Source organism: Lepidochelys kempii, chromosome 7, assembly GCF_965140265.1.
Source record: "Lepidochelys kempii isolate rLepKem1 chromosome 7, rLepKem1.hap2, whole genome shotgun sequence".
Taxonomy (NCBI): Eukaryota; Metazoa; Chordata; order Testudines; family Cheloniidae; genus Lepidochelys; species Lepidochelys kempii.
The window spans coordinates 124120195-124147869 of NC_133262.1; the positions used below are offsets into that span (position 1 = coordinate 124120195).

General features: G+C 43.5%; 1 protein-coding gene across 4 annotated transcripts in view; it reads right to left on the minus strand.

The window, feature by feature from the left end:
- Positions 1 to 6467: 6467 nt before the first annotated feature.
- The window catches only part of OGA (O-GlcNAcase), a 51300-nt gene continuing 30092 nt past the window's right edge, over positions 6468 to 27675 (minus strand). For 3 of the 4 annotated variants that reach the window (XM_073354575.1, XM_073354576.1, XM_073354577.1), the window contains 4 exons: positions 26642 to 26727; positions 24714 to 24906; positions 19289 to 19448; positions 6468 to 18481 (listed from right to left, as the gene is read on the minus strand). In XM_073354575.1, coding sequence (XP_073210676.1) covers positions 18345 to 18481; positions 19289 to 19448; positions 24714 to 24906; positions 26642 to 26727 — 576 coding nt within the window. In that variant the 3' untranslated portion in view covers positions 6468 to 18344. Of the gene's footprint in view, positions 18482 to 19288; positions 19449 to 24713; positions 24907 to 26641; positions 26728 to 27675 lie in introns of those variants that run through there. The other variant, XM_073354578.1, reaches the window with a different exon arrangement.

Genomic DNA, 27675 nt, shown 5'->3' on the forward strand with positions numbered 1-27675 from the left:
TCAGAGTCCCCACCTTAAAGACTTAGGTGGTGGAATCTCCTTCCTTTGAAGTTTTTAAGGTCAGGCTTGACAAAGCTCTTGCTGGGATGATTTAGTCGGGGTTGGTCCTGCTTTGGGCAGGGGGCTGGACTAGATGACCTCCTGAGGCTCCTTCCAACAGGGATGTTCAATGATTCTGTGAATTATTCAGAGTTTGAAATTTGGCCTGGACAGAGTCTCTTTTCCTGGGGTAGGGGATCAAAGTTCAAAAGGAAGTTCTGAGGGGTTGAAAAGTCACTTTTTGAGCACGGCTGGTACAGACGCAGGAGACAGATGAGGAGAGGGAACTCACAGAACACACACATGCAGCTAAATGCAAACAAAGGAAAACAGGCTTGGCCTCAGAACAAGGGGAAAGGTCCGGAGGGAAAAGTGTGCTTCGTGCAGGTTTAAATGGGTTTTCAGTCCTTGGTGCATGGTGCGTGCAGCAGTGTTTCCGTGCAGTATGCTGTCCAACCACTCCATGGCACAGCGTGGTGCACAGTTCTAGGCAAGGGGTTGTCCCTGGTAAACAAAGCAGAGACTCAAGCTGCGGGGAAGCGTGTCACTATTTTCTTGAATAAACTCCTATTTAAGATGGACAGAGGCCATAGATCACGACACTGAAAACAGTAATAATATCTAGCTCTTACAGAGTGCTTTTCATCTGTAGATCTCAAAGCACTTTGAAGGTAAGCATCGTTATTCCCATTTTACAGGTGGGGAAATTGAGGCACCAGATGGTTAAGTGACTTGCCCACGATCACCCCAGTGGCCAACCCAAGAATAGAAGCTGGGTCTCCCAAGTGTCAGTCATAGAATCATAGAATATCAGGGTTGGAAGGGACCCCAGAAGGTCATCTAGTCCAACCCCCTGCTCGAAGCAGGACCAATTCCCAGTCCAAAACCTCTGTCTACCAGGCCATATTGTTTTCCCTTGCTTCCCTGTAGAGCTCGCACCAAGCTCCTGCCACAGCTCCCCATCACCTCTCTCTCTCTGTACAGAGTTAAAGAAACACTATAAAACCTTCTATTTATTCTGTATACTGGCTGAGCACGTCCCGTTTCAATTGCAGGTCTACTCGACAGCATAGCTTAAGACACACTATTAATATAAAAGGAGGACTTGTGGCACCTCAGAGACTAACCAATTTATTTGAGCATAAGCTTCCGTGAGCTACAGCTCACTTCGGGGATCGGTCCTGCTTTGAGCAGGGGGTTGGACTAGATGACCTCCTGAGGTCCCTTCCAACCCTGATAGTCTATGATTCTATGGCTGCTACTCTGAAACCTACGATTAATATAGTTGTACTAACAGTATGCGTGAGGCACAGAAGTATCCAGGCAGCAGCTTGCTCTGGTCAGATTCTGCATTGGGGAACTGCCTTCCTAAGATTCATTTGGATAATGTTGTCGGTACTTCCTACACTAAACCTTTCACCAGGAAGGACACAATTGAGTTGGTCTAAAAAACAGTCCTATGTACTAATCCTGGTTCTGCCACAGATTCCATGAGCAGCCTCAGATGGACCATAACATTGGTCCATGCCTAAGTTTCTCCAGGTGTAAAGCGGAGGTATAACTCACCTATTACACCAGAGTGGTGGTGAAGCTTTTCGTTTTACAAACCTGCAGCTGAGCAGCTCTATATAAGAACGTAGGACTTGCCAGACTGGAACAGACCCAAGCTCCATCTAGCCCAGTAACCAGTTTTCAATAGGGGGCAGTACCTGATATTTCAGAGAAAGGGACAGAAACCCCACAGTAGCAGATGTAAGTTAATCTGGCCCAGAACCCCATTAAAGTCTCATCTGAATGCTTGAAAGCGTGAGGTTTTCTATCCCTGCCAAAACTTCCCCCTCCTGTTAGCATTGACTGTTATAACGCTGGATACTCTTGTTATCCATATAAGCATCCCACTTCAAAGCTAAATTCTTGGCCTCAACAACGTCCAGTGGCCTTGAGTTCCAAAGTCTAAATACACATCATGTCAAAAGTATTTCCTTTTGGCAGTTGAGTTTGCCACCTTTCAATTTCCCGGAACATCCCCCAGGGTATTATTACTGATGCTGTTAAAACAGCTGCTGTGTTCTGCCACAGAAGTGGCTGGAAGGCTGGACCTCAGTGATAAATACAGTAATTACTGTATATACAGAGCCTGATCCTGGCAAAACCTGCATGCAGGACTCCAGCAGAAGTTTCCAGGAATAGGGTGGGGTTGGGTGGGAGGAGCGGGTGAAGGTTTCTATATTCAGGTCAACAGTTTGTAGCTAGTAAAGATGCTAGCCAGTAGCAAAGCCTGTAAAGGACTTTAAGACCCATCCAGGCAGTGCTCTAGGAATCCAGGGTGATGAGTATTACTCACCTGTCTCAGCTCCATAGGATGCAGGAGTCTTAACTTTACTGCCAGAGTGGATCTGCAGCCAGTTGCCAACCTAGCGCTGATCACAGGCCTTGGCTGCCTGTGGAGAGCTAGATCCATGTAAGAATGCACCCCAGGAACGTAACGGCTTTGCTGCTAGCTGGTGATTTAAAAACCAAACAGCCACACAGCGCAGTTCACCTCCTCGCTCGTGCCTCGGGGCACCCTGCTGGCTTCACAAAGGAAAAAGGTCCTTTCTAGGTGGACTCACTTGATTTAGCAGCTGTGTTGGGGCAGGAGGGGGTATCTGGTGAAACATCATATTTATAGTATTTTATTTCCTCTCAATAAAACCCAAAGAGTTATTACCCCGCTGGGACCCTAATGAGTTTTCCTGGTAACTGGCCTCTTCTGTCCGAGGTTGAAGGAGAAGAGACGGGGGAGCGGTGAGGGGAAGGAGGAAACCTCAGACTGCTGGGAATGGTGAGTGAGGGGAGTAGCCAAACAGCCACCCACAAGATGGAAGACTTTGCTGGGTCAGTCTCTTCCTGCCCTCGGTGTATGGCCAGAGCTAGAGCTTCTGGAGACTCGTATCTTTAGCTACTCCGGAGATCAATCCAGACAATGACGGCACCACGGTTTCTGCGTTGTCCTGGCTCTGTACGCCATGCTGTCCAGGCCCCAGCAGCCGCCAAACCCATCTGCCTGCTGTCTCCATCTCAGCCTAGCGGGATTGCTGTTTCACCCGTCACCATGGTAGATGAGCAGTGTAGCATGCAGATGTCTGTCAGGATGCACAGTATCAAGGATGATACTTCACTCCAGCCACCGTCCCCTAATGCCAGGTCTTTGACCCCGTGAGAAAGGAACCTGCAGGGGCAAGGCAGACCAAGGGAAGAACCAGCCAAGGCAGATGGATGATCAGAAAGCTGAGGGGTGGGAGGGGTCTCTGTTGGTTAAGGGAAGGTAGTAGGCACTGCCCCTCCATCCATGTCAGTGAAGTGAAGGGAGCTGCTGGACTTGGCTCCTCTCTGTTCCTTTAGTAAATAGGACTGGCACCTTTAGGGAGAAGGGTGGCCTTGAGTCTAAAGAAAAGGGACTGGGGAATCTGGGTTCTCCTTCTGGCTCTGTCACTTCATCGCTGTCTGAGCTAGGACAAAAGGCCGGGCCTCAGTTTCCCCACCTGTAAAACACCCTGGTCTCTCACACAGGAGCGTTATGGGGCTAACGTCACCATAGCAGGGAGAGCATGTTGCGAGCCCTGGATGGCTGGAACTGTGGCAATGCAAAGTAGTGTTCTTACTGATCACAGCAGTGCCCATAGGTAAGGGGGCCCAGCAAGACTGAGGCAGATGAGAAGACACTACCTGGTTCTTCTGGAGGCGCTGGCTGGGATAGGGTGAATCCGTGCAGCAGCAATGAGCTCACACCACATTCTGTTCGGCTATCACACTCCCGCTGGAGGAGAAAGCCGCCGTTTGTGCCATTCCAGCTGGAGTCCATTCAACGAAGACATAACTAAGAGGGATGAGGAGCCAAGCCCAGCCACAGAAAGAGGCCGTAGTTCACTGGCTGATGGTTATACCAAGGGGGTTTATGATACTTGCAAACATATTGGATTTCTAGTAGCTGCTTCCCTCTGCCATCTGGCTAATCTGGAGGGGTCATGCACAGGCGCTCTGTGGCCACGCACCCCAGTGCACTGGGGATGAAAACGCCAAGTTTTGCTTTATGATCCCTTAAAGGGACACTGTCAAGCTGTTTGGCAGCCACAAATTTTGACCTCCCCCAGCTGGGTTTTGGATTGTGGTGAGTTTACATGGTGCTTCCCCACTGCAACTCGTCTCCCTCGCCCCCATGACCCTGTCTGCTGTATATGTGGGACCTGCCAGAGCATGGGAAGTTTTCATAAGGATCCTGAGAACAGGAATCAGCACAGAACAGCACACAGGGTAGAGAGACCCTCGTAAATTTCCACAGACTGGCTGATCTCAGGAAAGGAGTAAGCAGAAGTATGCTCACACTTGCAGGCATGGAGCCCTTCACTATGTTTTTGTAGGGACACCTGGGAACGCTTTATATAACCAATCTTATGGATTATGACAACTCTTAAAGACATATAAAGTAAACATTATGCTTCTGACTTCAGATGTTTAAATTATTTAATAGCAGGATTTCTTTAAAGCACCATTCAACCATTAGGGCTACTAAAGTACCGTACAAATTGATATAAAGGTTACAGATTAAGAACTATTTGCCCATCACTGAAATTCACCCACCTCTGGACTGGTATGTGGCAGCTGTTTAACTGCATATTGCAAAATTGGAGTGTAGAACAATGCAGAAGAATCTTATACCCAAATGAAATGGCAGAGACACAGAGTACAACTAAAGTTGGAATTTGACCAGGAGAGCAACATTAATGCTGCTAATGCTTGCAAAAGCTCTGTGGGATTTTAACACTCAACCCAACCTGCATGGCATTAGGGAGCTCTGTGTAGCCACAACCACACTGCTGTGTGGTGCGATCATACAGATGAGATGCAAAACCACGGTCCTGCCAATCCCTAATATATTTACAACATTGATCAACTGACATTTCCTTCTCTGTATCATAGAACCTTGAGGAACATAGGAACAGCTAGACAGGATCAGACCAGGGGACTCGTTAGCCCAGTAGCCTGTCTCTGTCAGTGGCCAGTACCAGATGCTACAAAAGTGCAGGAAACTACTAGGGATTGGATGGTTAAGAATTTGGCTTGAGCCCTGCAGCATGGGATTTAATATCCCCTTCCAAAGTTTAACATTAACTCTGGATAATCTTTTTACCTGTATAAATATCCAATCCCTTTTAAAATCTTGCTAAGTTTTGGGTCTCAGTGACATCCTGAGTCACTGAGTTGCACCGTTTGATCACACCTGTGGTGCTGAGCCAATCAGAACTGCCCCTTGGTTTTTTTAAACCCTGCCTCATGGACTGTCTCACTCAACTCCCCTCCCCACTCATCTAGCACCACTGCAGTTTTACCAGCATCTGAGCAGGAACCTTCTTCTCTGCAGCTTGTACCACCTGCGAGAGCCTTGCTACCTTTCTTGCTTCGGTCTCTTTTTTTCTGCAGTGTGTCATTTCTCTCTGTAAAGCATTTTGAGACCCTATGCAAAATAAAGTTGTATTACATTTCCATATCAATTCACCTCTAATTTATACAAAGGCCATTCCCCAAAACCATTGCCTCGCTCTGCAAGCTTTGACTCTAATAATAAACCTCCACCAGATACATTCTTTTGACCACAAACTAAACCAGGCTTTGACCTAAGACCATATTTTTTATTTCTTTTTATTCTTGACTGTTGGCCCCCATAAACTCCAACTCCTCCGCTGCTCAGAAAGAAAGACCTGGAACATAAAGAATTATTCCCCAGGAAAGAAACTATTAATTTTTTTAGCAGACAGCACTAATAATTCAAAGCTGTGAGCCGCTGCCTGAAGAAATTTCTTTTTGGCTTTGGATATTTATTGTTCCTGGGATTGGGGAGGCACTGAACTTGGTTACTTTAGAAATAACAGATAGTTGGTGTGGGTGCGTGCACTGGGCTGAGGCCTGTCAGGCTGAGAGCACACGAAAGGAGAACCAAAGATGCATCACAAGAGATCTTGGCCAGTTTCATACAGGAAGCTCAACTACTTCTCCCAACAGGACTCTCACGCTTAAACTAAGCCAGTCACTAAGTGTATTTCAATTACTCTGAACACTGGAAAAATGGCACCCCCAGGCCCTGTAAGGTGCACACCTGGTACTGTCTCTGCAGCTAATATTCAGTGGCCTGTTGAGGTCTAGTGCAGTGATTCTCAACCTAAAAAATTTCAAATGGAGGTGGGGATTTCTTTGGAAATCTTAGACAGTCTGCGGATCCCCAGAGGTTCACAGGCTGAAAACCACTCGTCTATGGGAATGACAACCTTTTGCAGAGCCCTTAGACATAGTCTGCAGACCCCCAGGGATCCCGGGACCACAGGTTGAGAACCATTGGTCTAGTGTTTAGAGTAAGGAAAGGGGAATAAATAGGGGTTGGCCACATGAGAAAGTTGCAGTGTTTTAACTTTAGACGTGAAAAGCTGCGGGGACACTTATTTTGATTTAAGAGTGGCTTACTTCATTCCATTAAGAACTGGGGTAAGCCACTGAAACCATCTTTTGTACCAGTTTAATTATATCTATTTAATAAACAATCTAACAGAAACTACCTTCCTTTTTACACAAGCCCTTGGAGTTGTGGAAGGGATACGAAATGTCAAGCATTAGGGTATAAGCCATTATTAGCTAATGGGGGTCAGGAGAAAACTTCTACGGGCTAGTTATCTCAGAACCACCTGCTGCAGGTTTTCTTCCTCCTTTCTCTGAAGCAGCTGCCACTGGCTAGTGCTAGTGACAGGCAACTGAGTTAGAATCATAGAATATCAGGGTTGGAAGGGACCTCAGGAGGTCATCTTGTCCAACCCCCTGCTCAAAGCAGGGCCAGTCCCCAATTTTTTTTTTTTTTTGCCCCAGATCCCTAAATGGCCCCCTCAAGGATTGAACTCACAACCCTGGGTTTAGCAGGCCAATGCTCCAACCACTGAGCTATCCCTCCAGACAGACCATGGCTCTGAGCAGGTCTGGAAATTGCTAATCTGTTCATTATGTGATCCTGGAGAGGCTTGTTTTTCAAAGGTGCTAACCACCCACAACTCCAGTTGAAGTCAATTAGGAGCTGTGAGTGATCAGCACCTTTGAAAACAGGCTGTTAACCTCGCTTCCTCATATTAGCCATCTGTAGAATAGGAAGGATACGGAACTTTTTGGGTGTGTGAATGCGTATGCAGGGGGGGTTGTGAGGCATCATCACTGACAAACTCAGTTCAAACTTGTTCTCAACTGGGTTTCTCAACCCTGTAATTCCTCTCTATAACTTCCTGGTTCTTCAGATGTGGTGGTGCTGCGACACCTACCTAGTGTTTGTAGTAGGAAGAGAGCCTGAGACATAAGCTCTTGTATCAGAGGCCTGGTATGAGGCAGGACCTGCCCATAGAATCTGGCAAGAACAGGCCTGATATTGCAGAAATACACATTCTTAAAAAGTGCTAAGCACACAGTACTCACGCAAACACATCCCGATATCAAGGGTGGTACAAAACCATTCCCCAAGGTAACAGAAACACAGTGATCCTTCATACAAGATAAGGTCAGGATGACAGAATGTAACTTGTTTATATCAGGGTATAAAGATGTATCTCAGAGGGAGTGTCTTTGGCTACCCAAGGGGGCAATGGAAAGTCCCACCACTAACTGTGTCCATTGTCACAGACATATGTCTTAGTATCCTCATGGAGTCTGCCAGGTACTACTACCGTGCTTCGTCAACAATAAACCTGGCTGCGTGCCTTCGCATCTTAATGGATCGTGTGGTCATTGGGCGGTTCGTTTCAGGTCTGCTGTGCCGGCTGTCCGCGCACAGGAAGAACACACACACACGCAGCCAACTATCTAACCACAGTGTTAAGTGCGAAAGCCTGCAGAGCTCAGTGGCGTACATGTGTACAGAAATCAGAAAGACATGAAGAAAGGTTAGTAAAACTGCAATAGGGTCAAGTGGTAAACAACCCTGTTGGGATCATGAGGCAAAACAATCCTAAATTTGGGGAGTAGAAGTTAGTCTGGTCAAGTGCTCTCAGCTCACCGAACCCCACTGTGGAATCGTACACTGACCACACCAAGAAAAGGTTTGGTTTGAGAAATTCTGGCAGAACTAAATTCCAATATGCTGTCAAGTTAGCCCAGTAGCTTATGCATGGAGAGATGCAGAGTCAGCACCACAAGGACCCATAAATAAACCTGAAACCTGTCATAAATAAATGAAGTAGCAATCTACAAGATTGGTCAGAAAGTTGGCTGTCTAAAGCAGTTATTGCATCTATGCGGATTATTTTAAGATGTAGTTTAACACCTTATTTCTCAAACTCCGTTATCAGTGCTAGGACGAGAAAATTTGGCTAGACGGATTTGACAACCTCACCAGCAGGAGGAACTAAATAGCAAGTGTAAACTGTGTCTGATCATTAATATATGAAGCCTATTTAAAATATACCTTGCTACATAACAATGGCTAGAATGGGTCAGAGCAAAGGTCCATCTAGCCCAGTATCCTGCCTCCGACAGTGGCTAATGCCAGGTACTTCAGAAGGAAGGAACAGAACAGGCAACCATTGCATGATCCATCCCATTGCCCATTCACAGCTTCTGGCAGCCAGCGACTAGGGACACTCAAGGGTTGTGTCCCTGACTATCTTGGGTAATAGCCACTGATGGACCGATCGTACATGAACTAATTCTTTTTTGAACCTATACTTTTGGCCTTCACAACATCCCGACGAGTTCCACAGACTGACTGGGCGCTGGGTGAAGAAATACTTCCTTTTGTTTTAAACCTGCCTATTAATTTCATTGGGTGACTCCTAGTTCTTGTGTTATGTGAAGGGGTAAATAACACTCCCCTAGTCACTTCCTCCACACCAGCCATGATTTTATAAATCTCTGTCATATCCCCCCTTCATTGTCTCTTTTCCAAGCTGAAAAGTCCCAGTCTTTCTAATCACCCCTCATATGGAAGCTGTTCCATATCCTTAATCATTTTTGTTGCCCTTCTCTGTATTTTTTCAAAATTGTATTTATCTTTTTTGAGGGGGAGGCCAGAATTGGACACAGTATTCAAGGTGTGAGCGTACCATGGATTTCTATAGTCGCATTATATTTTCTGTCTTATTGTTTATCCCTTTCCTAATGGTTCCTAACATTGTGTTCACTTTTTTGACTGCTGCTGCACACTGAGCAGAGAACTATCCATGACAACTCCGAGATCTCTTTCTTGAGTAGGAACAGCTAATTCAGATCTCATCATTTTATATGTATAGTTGGGATTATGTTTTCCAATGTGCATTACTTTGAACTGATCAACATTGAATTTCATCCATCATTTTATTGCCCAGTCACCCTGGTTTGTGAGATCCCTTTGTAACTCTTTGCAGTCTGCATTGGACTTAACTACCTCAAGTAACTTTGTATCATCTGCAAATTTTACCACTTCACTGTTTGCCCCTTTTTTCTAGATCATTTATGAATATGTTGAACACTGGTCCCCGTACAAATCCTTGGGGGACACCACTATTTCTCTCCACTGCGAAAATTGACCATATATTCCTACCCTTTGTTTCCTGTCTTTTAACTGGTTACTGATCCAGGAGAGGACCTTCCCACTTATCTCATGACTGCTTACTTTGCTTAAGATCCTTGTTAAAAGCTTTCTGAAAGCCCAAGTACACTATATAGACTGGATCACCCTTGCCCACATGTTTGTTAACCCCCCTCGAAGAATTCTAATATATCAGCAAGGCATGATTTCCTTTTATAAAAGCCATGTTGACTTTTCCCCAACAAATCGTGTTCAGCTATGTTTGATAATTCTGTTATTTACTATAGTTTCAACCAATTTGACTGGTACTGAAGTTAGACTTAAGGGCCTGTAATTGCCAGGATCACCCCTGGATCCTGTTTCACATGTGCTATAGCAGGACATTCCACTCAGGGCAGCAGAATTTAGGCCTAGTTTGCACAGGATACATGGGATAGTCTACTTATCAAACTCAATCTTTCTTCCACAGACCCTCCAGCCCCCTAGATTCTGGGCACGCTTTATTTCTCCCCTAATATCTTTCTGGAGATGTGGCATCCAGACATGAAAGCTTAACAGTCCAGGAGCCGTCACGCCACCTATCCGCATCAAACTAAACCCCAGCATGTCATTCAGTTCTGAAGCCCTCTTCCCGATATGGACAAAACCATGATAAAGCTACATGATTGGCCACAGGGACTGAGGGAACTAGGCAGAGCCTCAACTCATATTGTTTATGCCAATATTGTGCGCTGCCAGCAAACCAAGTGCCTGCTTATACCAAGGTCCCCATGCCTCACTTGAAGACTGACAAACACAGAGCTGGAATCAGTCTGGTTCACCTGTGTATTCCTAGGGGTAAAAGAGGTATTCAAGTTATAAAAATGTGCTAGCATTTAGACTTTATTGAAGGTGTGTAGTTACTGCCTGCATTTATCTCACTTATACCAGCTATATCCCATAGTGTACAGTAATATTTAAGCATTTCTAGCATAAGCCTCTGTGACTGTATAAAGCACCAGATAGGAGAGAGATATTAGTGTAAAGTGCTGATCTTTAACAGAAGGCCTGTCTTTCCCCCAAAGGAAGGTCTATCAACACCAAACTATTGTGGAACATCAAAGAGGACACAAGACTTCGTTGATTGCTCATCCCTCAACCCCCATGAAGAAGAGACATGCAAGTGAACTCCTCCCAACAGCAGAGTTTGCTATTTGAAGCAAAAGGGGGAAGGGATAAAACCCCTAACTCAAGGAAGCTGTAGATAGTTTATTATAGGACTGGCTACCAGTGTGGTCTTTTGTGTGGGATCTGAAGTGCAATTAAGCTGGGGTAAGTGACTGGTCCTTAGGGACTGGGAGTAATCTGAATATTGCGGTGATCTTTGGTGTAAGAGATCACTTATCACAAAGGCAGCGCACCTGGGTGGTGGGGACAGATCGGAATATCTAAGGGGACTGTCTGATTCTCCATATTAGGGCTGTTATTGTGCTTGAGGAGTTCACACTTGATAATTGGTTGGTGAGATCCAAGTATAGAACTCAACCAATTGGAGGTTTGTGTTCTGTTTCCTAACAGTTGGCCCTGAGGCTGGTACCCACCCTTGAGCCACTGCCAGGACAGCTGGATAAATTCTCAAGCCCTTATATGTTTAAGGTCATATGCTGTCCAATTTGCCCCATCGTTGTAGCCTAATTGTAAAATTGGTTCCCTGGGCTTTTTCAAGCACGCTGTTCCAAGGAGGACTGCTGAGCAGAGATAGGGTCCTCCTATCCAGGAAGGGGAATAGTATTTTCAGATACAGACTGGATAATTTAGTGAGGTGGGCTTTAAACTAGTTTCAACATGGGAAGGAGACAAAAGACCACAGGCAAAAGTCCACAACATGGAGACTGGAGTGATGGGTCGGCAAGCATAGCAGGGACAGAGGAGAGATGAGAGGGAATACAGAGGGGAAATCTAACAAACATCTTAGATGACTGTACACGAATGCAAGAAGTCTGGGGAATAAACAGGAAGATTTGGAAATACTAGCGAATAATCACAATTATGTCATAATTTGATTCAGAGATTAGGATAATTTACATGACTGGAATATTGGTACAGAAGAGTACAGCTTGTTCAGGAACAACAGGCAGGGAAAAAAGGGAGGTGGTGTTGCCATGTATATAAAAATTGAATACACTGGCATGGAGCTCAAGATAGAAGTGGAGGCAGTTCAAAGACTCTCGGTAAAGATAAAAGGGTAAAAGACAATAGACCACCTAACCAGGAAGAAGTACTGTATGAGCCTTTTTTTAGACAACTAACAAAATCATCCAAAGCACAGGATTTGATGGTGATGGGAGACTTCAATTGCACAGGCATTTGTTGGGAAAATAATACAGCAAGGCACAGATTATCCAACAAGTTCTTGGAATGCATTGGAGGTAACTTTTTATTACAGAAGGTGGAGAGAGTGCCTAGAGGGGAGGCTGTTCTAGATCTAATTCTGACCAATAGGGAGGAACTGGCCTAGAATTTGAAGGTGGAAGGCAGTTTGGGAGAAAGTGATCATGAAATGGTAGAGTTCACAATTCTAAGGAACGGTAGGAAGGAAAACACAGCAGAATAAAGACAATGGACTTCAAGAAGACATCTCAAGGGAAGCAAGTCTAAGGGAAAAAGAGTTCAGGGGAGTTGGGTTAGCCGTGAACAGATGATTAACATAATGAACATCAGTATAAATGGGGTAGAATCTAAGGCTAAAACAGGGAAAGAAGAAGTTAAGCTTAGATAAGTTAAAGTCTTCAAGTGGGCAGGGCCCGAGGAAATACATCCAACCTAGAATACTTAAAGAACTGGCTGAATAAATCCACACCCTGAATTCCATGAACTCAGGGAGGACAAGAGAGATCCCAGAGGATTGGAAAAGGGCAAAAATAGTACCTATCTGCAAAAAACAGAACAAGGACATTCTAGGGAATTGTAGACCAGTCAGTTTAAATTCAGTACCTGAAAAGATAATGGAGTAAATAAACAATTTGTAAGCACTTATCACCATATTATCTTCTAGGTAACAGTCAACATGGATTTATCAAGAACAAATCTTGTCAGACCAACCTAATATGCTTCTCTGACAGGATAACAAGCCTTGTGGGGAAGCAGACGTGATATACCTTGAATAAGGGCACGTCTTCACTAGCAACGTTAAAGCGCTGCTGTGGCTTGTGTAGTCATGGCATAGGGCTAAAAGAGCTCTCCCAGCGCTATAAAAAAACCCACCGCCACGAGGGGAATAGCTCCCAGCACTGGTGTACTGTCTACACTGGCACTATACAGTGCTGAAACTTGCAGCGCTCGGGGGGTGTTTTTTCACACTCTTGCACAAGAAAGTTGCAGCGCTGTACAATGCCAGTGTAGACAAGTCCTAAGACTTCTGATACTGTCGCACATGATCTTCTCTTAATTGAATTAGGGAAACTGTCTACACAGCCTACTCTAGTGCATGCACAGCTGGTTAGAAATACCATACTCAATAGTTATCAGTGGTTCACAGTCAAGCTAGAAGGGCATACTGAGTGTGGTCCCGCAGGGATCAGTCCTGGGTCCAACTCTGTTCAATATCTTCATCAATGACTTGGATAATGGCATAGAGAGAGTACAGTTAAAGTTTGTGGACAATACCAAGTTGGGAGGGGTTTCAGTGCTTTGGAGGATGGGATTAGAATTCAAAATGATCTTGACAAACTGCAGAAATGGTCTGAAATAAATAGGATGAAATTAAAAAGGACAAATGCAAAGTATTCCACTTAGGAAGCAATAATCAATTGCACAAATACAAAATGGGAAATGAAAAAAAATTGGGGGATATAGTGTGGATCACCAACTATGACAACAATGTAATATTGTTTCAAAAAATCAAACATTCTGAGATGCATTATCAGAAGTGTTGTAAGCAAGACATGAGAAGTAGCGTTTCCACTCTACTCAGCACTGAGAAGGCCTCAACTGGAGTAGTGTGTCCAGTTCTGGGCATCGCACTTCAGGAAAGATGTGGAAAAACTGGAGAAAGTCCAAAGGAGAGCAACAAAAATGATTAAAGGTCTAGAAAACATGACCTTTCTTTCTATGAGGAAAGAAAAAAAATTGGGTTTGCTGAGGCTGAAGAGAAGACTGAGGGGGGACGTGATAACAGTCTTCAAGTACAGAAAAAGTTGTTATAGAGAGGAGAGCAATTGATTGTTCTCCTTAACCACTGTGGACAGCACAACTATTAATGAGCTTAAATTGCAGCAAGGAGGTTTAGGTTAGAGATTAGGAAAAACTTCCTAACTGTAAGGGCAGTTAAGCAAAGAACAAATTATCTCAGGAAGTTGTGGAATCTCCATCATTGGAGGTTTTTAAGAACAGGTTAGACAAACAACTGTCAAGGATGGTCTAGAACAATACTTAGTCCAGCCTCAATGCAGGGAACTGGACCAGATGACTTAGTAAGGTCCCTTCCAATCCTACATTTCTATAATAAATGCCTACCATGAGTACTTCCAACAGTAGAAGGCTGTGCTTTCATTTATGCTGGGTTAAGTCATCAATCAAGATATTTAAGGATATGGTCCCAAATTGTATCACATTTTTAAAAACATCTTTAAGTGATAACTTCCTTTTTTAGGGTAGAACACCTGATTAAATCCATATTCCACAGCACTACCGCATGGAAAGTTTAAATCAATTAGGTTGAGATAATGAAACATCACATTCCTTCCAACCTAGCTGACACACTGTGTACCTTAGTTTGAGTCCAAAGGGTCATTCCAAACCATTCATAGAATCATAGACTTTAAGGTCAGAAGAGACCATTATGATCATCTAGTCTGACCTCCTGCACAATGCAGGTCATGGAATCTCACCCACCAACTCCTGTAACAAACCCCTAACTTATGTCTGAGCTACTGAAATCCTCAAATCGTGGTTTAAAGACTTCAAGGTGCAGAGAATCCTCCAGCAAGTGACCCGTGCCCCATGCTGCAGAGGAAGGCAAAAAGCCCCCAAGGCCTCTGCCAATCTGCCCTGGGGGAAAATTCCTTCCCGAGCCCAAATATGGTGATCAGCTAAACCCTGAGCATGTTGGCAAGACTCACCAGCTAGACACCCAGGGAAGAATTCTCTGTAGTAACTCAGATCCCACCCCATCTAACATCCATCACAGGCCATTGGGCATATCTACTGCTAGTAGTCAAAGATCAATTAATTGCCAAAATTAGGCTATCCCATCATATCGTCTCCTCCATAAACTTATATCTGGCTTCAAGACAAAGCTTGATGTCATTTGTCCCCACTGCTTCCCTTAGAAGGCTGTTCCAGAACTTCACTCCTCTGATGGTTAGAGGCATCCAGAATAGAAGTTCTCCCTAACTGCTGTAGCACTGCAAATGAAAACAGCTAGAGCAAGTGTTCACATTTTAACATTCAACTACAAAAAGCCCAGTTGTTTCCTTCTGGAACAACAATGCAGCCAGGCTGACGTTATTCCAATCACAGAACTGCCCAGGAGATTTCATACCATGTACATGGAGCTCCATTACTGCACATGCCCAAAATGTTCCCACTGCAAGAACCAACTTAACTCCCAAGCCATTCAAGTGCCCTGGGTCATTGAGCAGACAAGAATTAAATGTTCTATACCTCCAATCAAAGGCATGGGATCCCACTTCAGAACTAAGCAGTAGTTACTGAGATGAGATTAAATGACACTTCCTCTCACTCTGCCACTGCTGAAACGCTCTCCAAGGAGAACTGTTTAACTCATCAACAATATCCAAGGCAAGTATGCCAGAAGGGATGTTGCTTATTTGTCCTTGGTTGCCACTACTATGTATTAAAGTGGTCTAGGGAGCACTGACTACTGCACTTCCTAGTCAGTGCAAGGCAACAATATTTTCAAAGTTCTCTGTAGGCTCGTGCATCCTCAAGGCAGTGAAGTCTGGGCTCAGGATTGCAAGCAAATGATTCCTGGATTATAAAAACTAGTTTGTGGCACTGGCTTGCTACTTGACCTTGGGCAAGTCACTTTGCAACTTCTGTTTCCTTATTGGTAAAATAGGGAGAATACTTAACTGTCTGGGTGCCGGTAAATATCTTATAAAAAGGGATGTATTAAACGTTGTTGCAATGGAACTCTGATTGGTTTTTCCCCAGACACTCAAGAGGACATCATTTTACTGAACTACTTGTGTGAGCCTGTGTAAAGGTCCTCCCAAAGCCTGAAGAAATAAAAATGCATAACTGGTGCTATTTACATTTGGATTAAAAGGATCTCACTTGTTGATTTCAAAGTGCTCTGAGGGGTAAATATCATCCAACATCACGCTCCCATGAAGAATGTTAGTGTGGTTAAATGCTCGTCTCCCTCCCCACCAAAAAGGGCAATCACATGAAAAGCAGCCAGATGAGAGTTTACCATTAGGGTGCCCAAAACACCTAGCAAGATGGAAGAGGTGTATTCCCCTTGCATCCACCCCTGACAGCTTTACAAACTAAACACATTGCTTATTTACATTCACTTCTCTATTTTTATTCTATTTCTCGCATGGTCTTCAAATACAGTTTTACAGCTCATTTTTCTGCTACAGATACTGTTGATCTAAAAACAGATTAATGAAAGTGGCATTCCAACCTTAATGAAAATTCATAACCATGAAAGATATGTCAACTTATCACTTTACAATCCTAGAGTGATGGTATTGGCCTGGACATTCCATCCATTTGTACAACTAACTTCTGTAACAATAAAATTCATAGGAAGAGATTGTGGCAACTCCTTAAAACCCAAGATATAAGGCCACAAGCATCCTATCCTGTAATGCTATGAATCCAGATCAAGTAGTAAATTGACTCTGGTATCCATTAAAAAAAGAAAAGGGAAAAAAAAACACAACCACTCTTCCACTTGATAAACCAAGGGACCAGCTACTTACTCAAAGCTGTATTAAAACTAGTGACATTCAGCTCTGATTTACATAAGATCCCATAGCGTGACCCTATACCTCTCTCTGTAAATGAAATGAACTTGTTTAAACTTAAATACTTCACTATTGAATTAAAAAATTATTCACATTCTGAAAAAGAAAATATCCTATGTGACTGCACTGGAAGGCCAAACATTAGCTTCTCCTTACAGGTTGCAGACAATACTGCAGTCTAATGCCATTTGTTACAGCTTGTAAAATTTCTTTAAAGCTACACAGATGGGAGCTTTAATAAAGACCTGAATGTCTTTTGTTCACCACCAAAACCAAGAGGGACATTTAAAAAGAAGGAAGTTAAACACAGTTGATGGTAGCAGGTGAAATCAGTAAGGTAATGTAATGTAAAGTGTATATTATTGGCCAATTACATCTCTGGAACACAGGGCTTCTACAGAAAAATCAATAACCCCCACAAATAGTGCGACTACCTCACTACCAGATCCCCTAACCATGCTGACTCCATCACATTAGTCAAATACATCAGATCTGGGTAAAAACATTAAACTCTTGGAATATCTGCAGTTACATTAATTAGGTAACCATTTAAATAATTTGTAAAAATGTGCTTATTGTGGTGTTTCTTCTACAAAAAATCTTTGATACAAACATGCAGGATTTGAAGACCCTGATTTAGTCAAACCAGTATGAACAGTCTTTGAAACAGGAGACTGATCCGAAGACCAATCCTGACCATGGACCAGTTCCTTCTCACTTCCTCCATCCACCTCTTCTTTGAGACCGCCACCAAAATTAACAGGTTCAGCAGGCCTCCCACTGAATCGCTGTTTCAGTTCCAGGAGAATGATGATAGCACCAGGCAGTGGCAGCCTTGCAACAGAACTGTCTGTCCTCTGAAGGAATGATCCTTCTGGATCAGCATCTCTTACCCAACATGGTCAGTTTCCAGCTGTGGGTATGAGGCACTGTAGAAAAAGCCAACACTGAGGACAGATTCATTCACCATTGTGGTTTTACGTTATTCAAAAGTGCCATCTTGGACCAATACCATTTCACTTTTCAGAAGAAAAAAAATTACAAAACCAGTAAACACAAAGAAGTTATTAAGCATACAGCTAGTTTATATACACTGACATTTACAAGTCTGTCATTAGTGACTTTTGCCACAGACAACTGCACATTTGTCCCTACAAAGCACAAAGCCTGAACCAATGGTCATTAGCAGTGACAACTAGTCACTGTCTTATAAACAAGCATAAAGATAGCTATAAACAGAACCGTCAATACCGGTCTTTAAATTTGCTGACTGACACAAGTAATTCTTCCCATCTCTGCAACATGAAGTACCCCAACTACACCCCTCCTTCCTCACACCCTGCGGTATGACACAGGGAAAAAGAAAATCAGATCTTAATAGTTACTCCAGATAAAGAGCACCATTCTGCTAACTGCATATATGGATGCAAAGAACTGCTACCAACCACATCACTGGGCAGGAAGGGGGGAGGGCTTTTCCCAGAGGATACAGCCCACGCAAGATTCCTTGGCACTTCACGCAAGACCAGGAAAGGACGACAACAAGGTTTCTCTTTTTCAGAACTGGGTTTTCAGCAGCACTCTCTTCATCCAGCAAGTTAACGTTTGAAATCTGTGATGGGTGGATTTTCACATAGCCCCTTCCAGCAGGTGGGCTGACTGCTGCGTTTGTGCAGTTAGACCATATGAAGATCCCCACCACCACCCACTCAGCTGTTAAGGGACTACAGTATTAGAACAGTTCATTGTCAAGGACTTCACAGGCTCCTTCCAAGGATAACAACATCCTTTGGAAATCCCTCCATTTTAGCTATTTCAAAACAACCCAGCTTGCTGTAAAATTCCAGGATTCTTTTATCATCTGGTCTCACTTCACAAAAAGCCCCACGGGAGCCTGAAGAAGAAAAAAGGGGGTAGGGTGGGAGGAGAAGAGTTATTGTAACAAAAAGACCCAAACTCTGCAAACATGGTTAGATTCTTTTCCATTTTTTTAACATTTAAAACCGATCAAATCACTGAACCAGTGCCATACCTGGTATATCTATTACCAGAAACAGAGGCTGGATTTATGGTAACATAGCTGATACCGCTCCACAAAGAGACTGTACGTTTGTCTTGCTGGCTTGTAGACTGCAGCCTATCAGTTTGTAGTCAAATTGCCTCTACAGGCCTACTTCACATGAAAACATCCCAAAGCTCAGGCTGAGAGATCAGCACCACAAAAGAGCATGTGAATAGTTCAAGAGAACTGCAAGCCTCAGGTATGCAGTGAGGCAAAAGGCCAAGTGCCTCCAGCATTCAAGAAGGAAGATCTCAGCATACTATCATACTTCGGAAATGGCTTTGCAGATTTCAGTTGGGGAAATATAAATATTTGTGTGGCTGCTGGGGACCTCAGTTAGCCAAACTGCTCCCTCAGTTCTTCCCATTTCCTAATTTGCAAAACGTTGGCTACGATAGTATCTTTTACAGAAGATAGACAGTAGCATTAGAGCTAGAATGTGAAAGCAACTTATAAACAACCTCATGTGCCAACTTTGCAGAAATCAGATCTCGCAGACCAACATGTGAACGCAAAATGCATTGGCACCACCCCCAGAACTCCCAATTTGGCTAGCACCAACGGGCTGAAGTGCTGTGGTCATTCTTAAATCACAGTACCCAGAGCAGCCCTCAACAATTCCAAGTGCAAAAAACTCACCATTAGCTTTCAGAGAGGACAGCAAGCAGGCCATCATGCTTTTGGCCACACTCGGGTCAGTCACTTTTTTGTGGATGTCTATCTTTATCAGCGACGGGAAGTTGGCAAGGAATGTCTCTGGCAATACTTCCTGCTCTTCATGGAAACTCAACATTATTTTCTAAAGAGGACAGAAAGGAACACAGTCTTTTAATCATGATCACCTTTGCTGATGTGGGCTGTTTTGTTCAGGGCTTTATGCCTCTAAGAGCATCACACATAAATCAGCAGAGACCAGGCACTTCAGATATACCTGCCTAAAGCAAAAACAAGCCTTAAGAATTTGCATTAAATTACCATTCACTGAATCTTGTAATTAGTGCTAGTTAGCCGTTTACTTTCATCCTCTTGACACAGGAAAATAAACCAGCTGTTTAAAAATAAAAGAAAGTTCTCTTTTCAGGAGTCTGAATTCCAATCAGTTAAAAATGAAACCAAGGTAGCAAAGATCTGAATTCTAGCAGTGGGTAAAATGGTCAGGCAAATACCTAAGGCTGTATTAATGTTGGAAAGACAAAAATAACAAGCACTGTACAAAATTACACTGCTCAGCTGATCTACTCCATAAAAGGAGGAGATTCCATCAGTCCTACCAGGAAGTTGGACAAGAATTTTAGAAGATGACCTCACCATTAGTGAAATTTAGGTACTGGTACAGTGACAGTAGGGAAGAGATCTACTAGTAGAGATCATCTGAAGTCCCTCGCCCTTAGGCGCACTCAGAACTTTTATTTATACCACACTGAAGTGTGGCAGTGGTGGCAAAGTAGAAATGCATCTCAGATTACATATTATGGTAACACTTAATCTACTTTAATTGTTTAGTTTAAGGTGCCACTAGTACTCCTTTTCTTTTTGCGAATACAGACTAACATGGCTGCTACTCTGAAACCTGAAATTAATCTACTTTACAAAACAAAGCCCAACAAGAATTTGTTTTCTCATACAGGGGGAACAATATCCACTTGCAAGGGGAAAAAATGTAACCAGTATTTAGAGCAACAAGTGCAGTGTAATGGGTAATCAAAAGGATTAACAGGCAAGGAGCAAAATTTGACTGTTTTGGGCCCAAGGCGCAACTTCAGGGCTTCTGTCTAGCAGTCTTTGCAAGTAGAGGAAGATACAACTGGAAGGCTGCTGATGGACAGGAAATGTGAAACAGGGAGAGTACCATCCTCTTGGAAAGGAACACTCCTTGAGGAATCTAAGAGTAGAGCACTCTCCACCCAGTGGCAGCACTGGCTGATAATTCTTACATTCTGGATGTGCAGTATCACATGGCAGTCTTGAAAAGTTCACTCACTCAAGCCTGGTGCCACTCTGCCCAGGATGCAGCTACAGGCTTAGTGCAGCAAGCCTTGCACTTCAGCTGACACACAAGCTTCTCAGATATAAGTGCTGACCCATTCACTAAAACAACCCTTCTATAGGCCCCAAGTCCTTTCCTGCAACTCTCAGAGTATGAACAAGGCAAATAACTTCCCAAAGGATTGGGATCAGAGCAGGTAAATCCTAAGGCCCCTAAGTCAACCCAGATCTTTTCTAGTTTTCAGCTGGGAAGGAAGACATCTGGAAGTGAAATTCTGACATCACCATCAAAGAGGAAGCTAGGCTATCGATGGAAAACTACTGTCCTGGAGGAACACTAGGAAACCCCCTTGGAAAAATCATTTTTCTCACTGGATCCCTTAATGTGCTGATGGGGAAAGACAGGACCTCCAGGAAGTTGAAACATCCTTAAATATTTCTTGCAGAAATGGAGAGAAGGCATTTTGGCATTCCTGGCTGAAGTTCCCTGCTTTCTACACCAACTGGGGAGACATCCCACACATCTCATTTTAAGCAAAATAGTTTTTCCTCCTGGAGTACATCATGGCAAAGGCCGCCCTATTCAATTCCTCCACCTCCTTCAGTCGTGTCCTGTCACACACCAAGAGCTTCAAAGCACCTGGGCTGGGGTGCGTCACAGGCCTCCAAACAAGCAGCTACAGGGACAGGGATGCTGGTCTTCTGGACAGGGCCAAGAAATCTGCTAACCAAATTTTTCTCAGCCAGTGTGGTATAACATGGATCAGGAGACCTAATGTGTTCAATGTTTTCCAGATCGGTAGAAGCTGAGGGAAGGTGTAAGCATCTAACAAAAATACATCCTGCACTAAAGCTTCTGTCTGATTACCTGCTGCAGTACCTGGGTTCCTTTGCGTCCACTGTCATCTAAAAGATGAGTCTTTAGAGAGCACTCCCCTGGGAGAAACCTGCTGCATGCCAGTCAATTCACTCCAATGTTGGATTTCCAGAAACACAAAGGTCCAGAAAGTTCCTGCCTATCTAAGTAAGATTTGATTCCATTGCTAGGATCTTGCTCCTGCTGCCTCAGTGGTGACTGAGATAAGCCACCAATGCCATATTGTCCATCCTGATCAGAACGTGGCAACCTCTGCACTGATCTTAATGACAGTCAGTCACCCAGCACTTAGTACTAGTACATTTATCTCCAAGACACTGCCCATGGCATAATGCCATTCTGTTGAGTATGTCCTATTCCTCAAGGCTTACATCTACTGTAATCTGCAGTCTGGGAACTTTGTGCAGAAGGGTCCAGTGGTCATGCAATCATCTCAGAGAGGACCTGACCCACAGATAATGGGGACACAGCCCAAGTCATCTTTGCTGATCCTCAGAGCAGCAATCACCAGCTGTTGCAGTTCCCAGCAGTCCTGTGCCCATGAAATCAGGTCATAACAGGACACCATGCAGTCCAGGAGGGAGAGGAGCATCCTCAAAGGAGACAGTGCAGAAGCTGAAACAAGAGGACAGGGCCTGATACCTGAAATGTAGTCAGCTTCCCCTTTCCCTGGTCACTGTATTCTAAGATCTTCCCTTGACACTTGCTCATGTGAGCTAGCTTTCCAAGTAAAGAACAACAGAAAGAAGCATCATGACTATAGTCATGGGCTGGAGTATGTCAGCAACGAAAGCCTGGGAGTAATAACAGCAGTAGGGATTGTGCAGGGTGATTTGCAAAAGTCACTGATGGATTTCAATGGAGGGGAAGTCTAAATATGTGTCCCTCAAGTCTATAGATATCTGAGTGACTCCTAAGCTACCAAAATGGCATGCAAGGTCTCCAGTCAGAATTGTTGCTACTTCACAAACTGGTTGAACCACATCAGGCTTAGAATGAACCTTTTTCTCCTTGGTCTTTTCTTTACCACAGCTAACTCAAGTATGCTTCTGAACCAGATGGTCAAGGGATAGACATTAAAAACATGTAGCAGTTAAATTAAGTGGGCAAAGATAGGACATGCCCTCTTTTTTGAATTAAAAAGGTTTAGAAGGGAGAAATGAGAACAGTTTGATGAGTGAGAGGAACAAGGACACTGTAGCAGCTCATGTTCAGAGAGAAGACCATCTATCCAATGTGCTCAGTGGGAAAAGAGTCTACCTCTCAGACTGTAGTCTGGAAGGGAAATCCCAAAATAGGCAAAGGGCAGTAAGACTGGGTGGATCTGGGTTTGTCTCCTTGTTTACAAGAGGATCCATTACCTGCATAAAGTTTGGTCTTCAGGAGGTATTTGATTTGGGAAGTGCATAACTGAAAAGGTCTTCAAGAAGGCTGAACACTTTGGATCAAACTGTCTAAGAAGCTGTGAATGGAAGAAACACTCTTCTGATGTCGGCCAACATGGAATCCAAGATATCACTAAAAAGGTGGGAATCTGTAAAGGGAAACAAACCCATTCTGTCCTGGGAAGCAGCACTTCCTTTCCCGATACTCCAAGACAGCTGCCTTTGTATGCGTCTTGGAGGGGCTTCACTGCCCTGTGAGCTGTTACAGGAAGATTAAGTGCAGCACACCATGCAATTGTGAGTGGGGTGGCCTCACCAACTGAAGAATTTGCTATCTGAAGTTGGTCCACTGGTAAAGAGAGCAAGACACCAAATTTGGTTTTAATCTTCTGGAAACGCAAAACCTGTCCTCTACTAGTGCTTTGCGCCATCTAGTTTTAAATGGATCAAATGCTCAAGGTTGAAACTTAATACATCACAACAGCAGAGATTAGAGACTCCAGAACAGTCAAGACATGAAGTCTCCACTCTGCAGGCTAGTGCATAAACTGGAGCACCACCTTCCCAGACACAGCCTACCCTCAAGAATAGGAGAGGAAATAATCAAGACAGTTTCTAATCAAACCCATTCTACAGAGTATACAGCTGTTTAGAAATGAAACTCCTCACAGCAAACAGTATTCTCTATTTTGCAGGCAAGGTCAATTGGATCGGGTGTGCAGATGGCATTTTTGTATTACAGATCTGTGTCAGAAGAGGATATGTATGTTCCCCTCCCATTTCCAGCCAGCTTTACTGAGGGAGCTTGAGCACTGGACTGTTTGTTGGTTCAGCTAGGGTATGCCAGAGACTGCACTGATCTTGGTAGTAGACTATTCCTTTACCATTCGGCAACCTTTGATACCATCCATGAAGTTCTGATGACTCAGAGGACCCTAGAGTAGACAAGAATGGTTCAAGTGATTCAATTTTCCACAGACAAATGATAGACGGTGACGTTGGTAACTGCTTATCTGCTTTGAGGGTTTTCATGTAGGGGTCTATTGACACCTCTACTATTTAACCTGAGTCTCTAGAAGCTTGGGGACATAGTGAGGTGATCTGCATGATGGTGCTATGATTATGTGGATGATAGGCATCAAGGGTGTTTCCTTGATGCTCTTCTAGTACCTCTAACCACAATAGGAAGTTACAGTAAACACACTCAATCCAAACAAGATTAAGGTAATGCTGGTAGAGGCAACAGGAAGGCTACTAGATAGCAGGGTGTTGCCTGCCTCTATTGAAGGGTTTTGTCTGCACTTCATTTAGGTTGCTTTTGGATTCCCAGGCTGGCCCTTGACTTCTGAATGTAGCTGATGATCAATGTCTTACCCGCATCTGATAAAGATACCAGATCTCTCCAGTGTGGACCTTGCTATGGTCCATCTGCATAGTTGCATTCTGACCATCTGCATAGCTGTACCACACAAGGAGCACATTATACCAGTTCTCTGAAGCATGTGCTGATTTTCTATTCCTCTCCATGAGCAGTTCAAGGTTGTGCCTAGGACCTAAGCCATGTCAAACAAGAGGACCTCCCCCACCTTACATGCTGCTGTCACAACTGATGTGCATTAACAACTCTTAGATTTGAATGTTAGAGCTGGAGGCAGGGCAGTCTCAGAGGAGGATAGGCATGGTATAAATGCTTCCACAGATCGAAGCGTGCTGTTCTAATGATGAGAAAGCGCATAAGGCAAGTGGATAACAAATACCTCTTTAAAAAACAGGATTGTAACGTTCAGCATAATTCCAGTCTCATGGGACTACTAACCTCTGCTTCAGACAGTTCTTTATCACCATTCGGCTTACTGTACTTTTCCTGCATAAAAGGGATCCAAGAAATTTTGCATTTTTTAATGAAGGGTGTTACATCAACAGTGCCCAAAGCATAGCCACATATGCCATCCTCATCTTCAAGGACAAAGCAGTAATCCAGACTGAGGGAAAGCAGGCCTCCCACTAACCTGCAGAGAGGAGAGCAGTATCTGGTGAGTTCACCACAGAAACAAAGCAACAAGTCACTTCAAACTAGGTATTGTCTTTGTAGGTTAATAGTGAGGATACTGTACACAAGGAAGGAGAGTCATTATACCAGGGTGGAAGATGAAGGCACTGATCTACTCAGTCACTTAGAACCACATTTTCCATACTGCATGTGTAATCACCACCACTTTGCACAAATTGCGAGTGCAGCTATGAAGATGTAGAAAATCAAATATGAAGTGCTCAGGCCATGAGCTCAGAAAGGGGATTAAGATCCAGCTGCCATTCCATTGTAATGGACAGGCTTCCTCCTGCCAGGGCCCCAGTGAGCCCACCCTTCCCATAGTTATGGAGCTGAGGGAACAATAATAGAACCTTCTAGTGACATGTCCTGCCAGCAGACCTACAGTCTGCAATGTAACTCTCCTTTCTTCTGATTAGTTGCAGTAAACCATCTCTTTCAACCCGTTCCAATAGTTCCTGCAGACATGTCCATGCCGCTCCCCACCATTCCTTCTTCCTTCTTTTTTATCCCATTTCTACTCATCTCTTCCTGTCCCCCACGATAGAGCTGCCCCCATTACTTCAATAAATCAAAACATTAACAAGATGGGAAGAACTCAAATAGCTCATGCTCAAGAAACTAAAAAGCTCAGTCTTCCCTTCTGCTTTCATCTCACTTGTCATTTCTTCATCTAGTATTTAGGCTGTGGTGTGGAGAGTGCATCTTATCTTCATCTGTGATGCACCTCACATTTTTATAAAATACATTTATGTACCTTAAAAAGATAGTTGATGGCTAGTAGAATGTTTTACAAGACAAACTCAGGTATTTAAACACAATATAAAACAAGACTCTGAAAGGAAGCTGAAGCAAAAAGGACAGGGGATAACTAAAACCACATTTACATCCAGGATGTTAAAGAAAACTCCCACCAGTGCTATCACTAGATCTGAACCAGTGGAAGCCCTAGTGTAGAAGGCCCACCACTTTAAAGCAGCTGCAAGTATATCGAATCATAAACTGATAAAAGGTCAATTTGCAGGAACCTTGTTTATACTTGAATTCTCACGGGTGCTACCACCAGTTCAGCTGACCCACTGCTGAGAATGTCTACACCGGGGAAATGTACAGAGACGAGTTGGAAGTAAAACCTTCAATAAAACAGGTATTTGAGCATAAATGGAGTAACAACTACTGTCTTGGAAGTCTGACTGCCATTCAATTATACTTTTCAGAAGCTGAAGTGAAAAAGGAGTGGTAGTCCACTCCGGAGTGTAGTTTTGTCTCTTCTCCCATCTTTACACTTTTCCTTTTATCCCATCTATTTTCCTTTCCATTCAATCTTATGCCCTACCACAACCTTCTAGGAGCTAGTCCATGGCATCTCTGCTTTCTCCTACAAACCACTTCTGAACACAAGCTTCTTCCAAGAGGCCCATAAACCCTAACTCAGCCCCACTTCTCTGAAAACTACAGCTGTGGAATAGAAAGAAAACAAGCGAACAAAAAACCCGTCTATTACCACTCTGCTATTTTGTGTTTGTTTCACCATTTCTTCAATTATCTATGCTTTATTTACACAGAAAACTCTTCAGTGCAGAGACCCATAAAGCACTCAGCACACTGTTGATGTTACATAAATATCAGCACACCAGAATTACAATGGCTGCAGACATACATGCAAATTTTAAAAGTAAGGATGTCCTACATACTTGTCTCCAATTAAGTCTGGCTGACTATGGAAAGGTTGATCAGCTCCATCATCATACATCTCTCTGCAAATCTTATACACCGATGCCTAAAAACAGACATAGAATGATTATTTTTCTAATTCCAAAACACCCTTTTATTTAAGATAAACACACTGATTAGCAATTTTGCCTTAGAGAGAGTTTATTAATAAGTTCTCCACTGTGAAACAAGTTTCAATATGCAGTTTGGTTGCATGGATGCATGTAAAGCATTTTTTATCTGTTAAAGACTCTTCAAGGATCTTTCTTGCAACTAGTTAAAACTCTGCCTCAAAAAACCTCACACCCACAATGCTTCTAACAGGAAAGGAATGCTGAAGATCAGGTCAACATCTGTCTCAACCATGAAGAGCATTAAACATGCTCATTAATTACTAACTGCTCTCTGGGTATATTTAACAGGCTGTAATGTTAAATAGCTACAGGGATGTTTCATATTCAACCAAAACAAGGTACTTCTGCAGGGCTGGATATGTCCTGACAGATTCCTTCATATTAAGGAGTTACTGCCCTTCAGCAGCAGAAGCAGAATTTCTCTATTTGAAAAGCTAACCTATTTATAGGATCAGACATTTTAAATGGCATATACTAGGTTTTTGTTTGAATACAAGTTGACTAAATGATGAGTCTTCACCCTTTTTCTTAATAATCAGATTCTCCCTCTCCAAAACTTGTACTCTTTGTGACAGCATGCCTTAGGTATGGCCTATGCAAAAATTTGTGTCAGTTTTACTAAAGGTATAATTTTAGGTTGGGATTTTCAAATCTGGCTAAGGGACTTAGGGGAATGAGTCTCACTGAAAGTCAACGGGGCCTGTGATCCTAAGTCACTTAGATGATTAAATTCCACCCCTAAAGATTCAATTAAACTTGTGCAAAGCCCTGTGTGTTCCTTCTTTTTTCAATTAGAACCTGGCTTCTCACTTTAGCTTGCATCAGTCAATACAAGAGTGTAAATGAAACCAATGTAAATATTTTTAAACAGATACACGTAT